Raw genomic sequence first — 5,567 nt, 5'->3', positions numbered from 1 at the left:
ACGACAATAAACCAACGTTACATATCGTGTGTAACCATGACAATAAACCAACGTTACATATCGTGTGTAACCACGACAATAAACCAACGTTACATATCGTGTGTAACCACGACAATAAACAAACGTTACATATCTCTTCTCATTTGTTGAGTAATATTCGTCCACTCGAAATGCTTGTACCACAATTTGAAGCACAGTAGTTTCTAAAGCAACGATGGCAAAAACAGCGAAACAAAATTATAGAAAAATTATTTATTTCTAACCAAATTAAAACACCAAAACAAAACACCCTTTTTTATATATTCAAAATTTAGATATATTATCAAGACCGCTAAGCCCGATTAATAAATAGAAATAAATAAGTAAACAAACAAAAAAGTTGGTGTCAAGAAAACCATAATCGTTACTGAGTATTGGAGGACATGTTTATACAGAATACAGAATTTGTTAAAACGATGAGAAATAAAAATAAGACGATGCAGAAATTGTCGAAATCGCTTGCTATCTTTTGCCATGTGATCAACATGCACTCATCTTCCAGAGGACTCTGGTTCATGTCTTTGGAGTTCTTGATGTTGCATTCTTTCTCGACTGTGTCTTGTATTTGTTCCGGTCCAACAGCAGCAAGCTGTTTTCTTTTCTTTCTACGCTTGCAATATTGGGTTCCCTTGCAAACGTTACTCATTATTCTTGAAAACAATTTCAGGTAACCCGGAATGGGTTTATCCGGCACCGCCCAGTAGAACCGGAGACCCAATATGGTGAAAACCATCATGAGAATACTAACGATAAGCTGTGAAAACAGAAAATAACACAACACAGCGATCTGTGGTCTTGATGACTGCGGAAGTGAGTCTGACAAAATCGTCATAAACACAGCGACGGACAAGAGAAGAGTTATAGAAAAACCTATCCGTTCCCCGGACTCTGCAGGAAGAATAAACACGAATATGTTGATGACGCAGAGAAAACAAACCGGAAGTAGCATGTTGACGATGACGTATTCCGGTAATCTTTTAACCTTTATCTCGATTATCAGTGTCGAAGAGACAAGGGTTTCATCAATTCTCGAATACATTTTAATTTCTGTGACGTCCCAGGAAGGGTTGATCGAGGTATAGTTACGTAAGGTCGAGATGGATTCAACTTTATCAAGCAATACCTCCGATGGAAATGAATTCCACGTGAGCATGCTTAATACGCAAGTTTGTGTATCAAAAGGGTAGTGAGTTATGTCTGCATTACAGTAGAGATCATATCTGTCCCCTGTTACCCAGATTATATGGCCATTGTTCTTTGCTCGGACCTTAGGGTTGCTCGAATAAAGAAATTTGACGCCATGATATGCATTAGGTATTGCTATATCGGGCTTCCATACCGATTCCTCAGGAATTAACATGTCGGAAATCCCACCATAAGTAGCCGGGTTCCATACAAGACGATCCTCATACCATTGTATTATAAAAACTCCCAATACTGACATCTTACTGTCGATTTCCTTAAATTCGTTCAATCCTGCAAAGCTGAATTCACAACTTACAATGGTAGGATAACTATAATTTATTCCAGGCCGCACATTTTTTTCGTAGTTTAGAAAAAGGTTGTTGTAAAGCTGAGAGCCGATGGATGAATTATTCCCTACAGCAGGTGTTATGGACAAAGTAACAAGTGCGAATGTTGTAAACAAATACATCGTGAGATGTTAAAGAAATCTTGGTCAATATAATCCGCGTTTAGGAAAGCAATTCCCCACTGATGGATTTCATTCTTTTTCCTCTGAAATAGTCCAATGTCCGATTTAGTATTTGCTCTTTCACCCGGTAAACGGTTCCGATTTTTTCTCTTGTTTTTTATATTTCTTGTAACCGTTTTGATTTGGTTGTATGTGACGTTTACTCCGTGCTTCGTCACGCGGTTTGGCTTTGCGATGGTGCTGCCTTTCGTCTGTTCAGTAGCTGTTATACTTTCAACGTTCTCGTAATCACTGTCAGTCTTTCCCTCTCTCCTTTCTCTTTCTAAAATACTTAATTCGATACCAATCAATTGTTTTACAAACCCGTAATGAATGTTCCGTCCGAACGCTTGAAAATGAAATACTACCACGTCTTTACACAACTCTGTTAATGATTCGTTAAATCCATAATACCTGTGTTCAAGTTATCGTTATTGTGTCCGAAGACAGCTGTTCAAATTGGAACCGATTCCAGTCTAATATTTTTCATTATCCATACACGGTATGGATTTTTGCTTCACACAAGATATTGTTTCCATTTGAAGTTTCCGGCAATTATCTTGTTTAATTGGTTAGACCTATTTCGTTTTAATTGTTAACAAATCCAAAGAGTATTCACTAATGAGGTCCCCTACAGCTTCGTAATCACCGTGCCAACAGCGGAACTGAGTATCATAATGATACCCATGTCTTGAATTAGGGTTAGGGTTAAAAATTCCATGTGTACTATAACTGTTTTTAAAGATTTTACAAAAGACACACAGGTGAACAACGGCTATTAATACAAATTTAGAGTTAGATTCAGTAAAGCCAAACAATGAATTAAACTGCGTCATTAAAGTTTTATGTCCTAGGACATGTCAGTGATGCCTAAATTTTGAAGCATAGAAGGCAACTGAGGAAAATCCAAACTGATAGAAATAAAAGTTAGAAGTTGTAAGTTAAATTATATGAATATATACGAAGCCAATGAAGACAGAAAGGCTTTTAGGGTAGTTTGGTGGCCTTGTCGTTCTTATTTTCTTATTTATTCCTCTGCAAAGAACAATTTCCATCTTATTTACGACGATTTTTGCTATGCGCAAACCTTTCAGGGATATTAGTATCAATGATCGAAAAGATGTGTGAATTGTATCCTGGTCTTCAGGAGAAAGTCTCAATATCATTTCTCCCAAGGACTTAGGAAACATTGCGATGACACTCTCCACCATAACACTTCCATCCGAGATTGTTAATATCATAGATGGACATAAATGAGTTTTTATTACTATGAGGTTGGTGAAACGTATAAATGTGTGTCCCAATCTTTCAAACTGAAATTGATCCTCTCATCTTTCTTTATTCTTTGTCTCCACGGGCTGTGTTAGTATTATAAGCATCTTTATAGTTATCAAATTTGACGAAACACCGGGAGATACTAGACTACAATACAGAGAAGTCACGATACGAATATTTACCAGACGGAAGTCTTTTGGTAAATCATACTATTCATATTGAATGGTTCCTTTAAAATGAAGTGTATAATTATTGAGAGGGCGAACCGTAGTATGGAGACAATTGTTAACCCAATCGCAAACTTAACACAACAGGGAAATATTGTTCATCATCATTAACCAAAACTTAATCAAACGATCTTTATTAAAATTCGAAATACGAAAAAAATTCGAATAAATATCAGTTTAAATTAAACTTTAATGTTACACGGTTAAATCTGATTTAATAGACCTGTCCATATCTGCATTAGCATGTCTTTAATCTACAACACGGCGACGTGTTTCTACCTGAATTGTTTTAAAATTTAAATGTGTATCCTGATTTACAAGTTAGGATTTCAAAAGATGCTTTTGAAGATAATTATGGAAATCGTAAACCTTCAATTTACCATTTAAATAAACATTTGATATTCAAAATACGGAAATTCTTTTGAGATCTAGCTAGGATATAATTACAAACGTTCACGCTGCCTTGATTGACTTAACATAACGAAATTTTCTAATAAGCCTAAAGAAGTCATAAAATGCAAATTCCAGCATAAATTTTAGTGTACAGCATAAACATTTGTGTATTTACCCAATTCTCTGCATAAAATCTATGATCCAGTGACTTTCCAGTTCCTAATTTTTAGTGTGCTACATTTAGTCAGTGAAATCTATAATGGCCGTGACCTTTCGCACCAATTTCGCTTGTCCAAACTGACCACATGAGAGACATCTTGATGCTAAAGGTAGTTACAAAAGTCATAAGAACAAGTTCTTCAAACGTACAGAGAATATACACACATTTTGCAACTTTAAACTGAAAATTTCAGGTAAGTCTGTATATGTGTTATCAACATTTAATCATGTTGCTCCATGAGGTTGTTTATAAATGTGCATATCATGTTTCATTTGTGTAGCTTGGAACGAAAACAATAAACAAAACGTGGCCATGACATTATGACCTTTGACCTTTTGATACCCTCATGTGGTGGAAACAACACACCCTTCTTTTTTTTAATCTTTACAGGTATTAAGGGACAAGTCTTGATAAACTTGTTTATCAGGTTTGGTAAGCATAAATAAAGAAACAAGTTTTTAAATCTCAAACAGTAGGACATTCATACACAACGTCTCGATGATTTTACACTCGACTTCATCAGGTGAATTAACGATGAATGTTGATCTGTCTGATGAGGGCGACACTGATTGTTGTGATAAAAGAACTTACACCTGTAAATACGGCATTCAACAATTTTATCCTTTATCTGCAAATATTATTACATTTGCTGCATATGAAAATACTATCCAGTCTTTTCACAGAAGTACTACTATATCATACTTCAGCTTGCAGTCATTTAGTATGCAGTAGACAGAGGCCTTTCTCATCTGTAATAGACATAAACTTCATAAAACTCCATATGAACAGATTTTTATTGCTGGATCGTCTAGTTGTTCATCAAACATTTTCCTCGTGCTTCTTGCTGTTATTCTTAATAATGTCGAATCAGAGATGTCGTTTTATCGTAAATCTGTTTACCCAAGCATTGAATTACTTGTAAATACATAAATGGCTTTTATAGAACCCCAAAGAACTTTTATTTATCTTGGACAAATTGCAGTTTCTACTGACAAATTCTTTCAAGAATAAAAAAAGAAAAGAAATATCCTGAATTGTTTTAATTGAATAATATTTGGAAGAGTAAAATGTTTCTCTTAAATAATTTTCTTTTATTATTGTGATCCCGTTCCACAAATTTTTACCAGTAGGTTGTTGGATGTTATTGCAAGTACTATGATTTTACATTGTGTTTTCCTGTCATTGTATTTCTACGCTTCTTCTCTTAGATTTCTAACAATCACTCTAAAACCTGACGTGCCTCGTCACCAAAATATTTTGCACGTTTGATAGAAATTAATGACCTCTTCATTTTTTTTAATTAATTCCGTCTTTTTTTCCATATTGCCCCATATCCTGAGAATCCTTTCCTTATTTTTTCCACCAATCTATTGTAAACTTTGTATCCGTTGTGAATAATACATGTGCTTCCTCAACGTCGAGAAGACTGCTATTATTTCATGTCCCTAGTTACATGTGTTATTCTACAAATATAATGATTTATTCTATTTTGGCACGAAAGAGGTGTGCATGTCCCGCACAGCGACCCACAGCCAGGCTTATAAATAATTTATCGACTACTGCGCATGCATTTTGAGCAACATAAATACGGTCGAATACTTGGCCCTCAGAAAAAAATACACTACTCTATTGCTCGAGTTTGTATATGTTATCATGTGTTCAAATGAATTAATGAGCTGGGTGTAAGAATTAAACATTGCATCGGTATGTGTGTTAGCAC

General features: G+C 35.2%; 1 protein-coding gene across 1 annotated transcript; it reads right to left on the bottom strand.

The window, feature by feature from the left end:
• Positions 1-403: 403 nt before the first annotated feature.
• LOC132554215 (neuronal acetylcholine receptor subunit alpha-3-like) lies at positions 404-1,693 on the bottom strand. Its single transcript, XM_060218522.1, has one exon. The coding sequence runs from the start codon at positions 1,691-1,693 to the stop codon at positions 404-406; it is 1,290 nt and encodes a 429-aa protein (XP_060074505.1).
• Between the last annotated feature and the right edge of the window lie 3,874 nt (positions 1,694-5,567).

Source organism: Ylistrum balloti, unplaced genomic scaffold (assembly GCF_031769215.1).
Source record: "Ylistrum balloti isolate Yb309-2 unplaced genomic scaffold, AGI_CSIRO_Ybal_v1 Utg370386, whole genome shotgun sequence".
NCBI classification, from domain to species: domain Eukaryota; kingdom Metazoa; phylum Mollusca; class Bivalvia; order Pectinida; family Pectinidae; genus Ylistrum; species Ylistrum balloti.
The sequence above is the reverse complement of the archived record's forward strand: the minus strand, read 5'-3'. Positions and strand labels throughout refer to the sequence as shown.

Coding starts and splice junctions, on each gene's coding strand:
- LOC132554215 (XM_060218522.1), bottom strand. CDS start 1,693: ATGTATTTGTTTACAACATTCGCACTTGTTACTTTGTCCATAACACCT.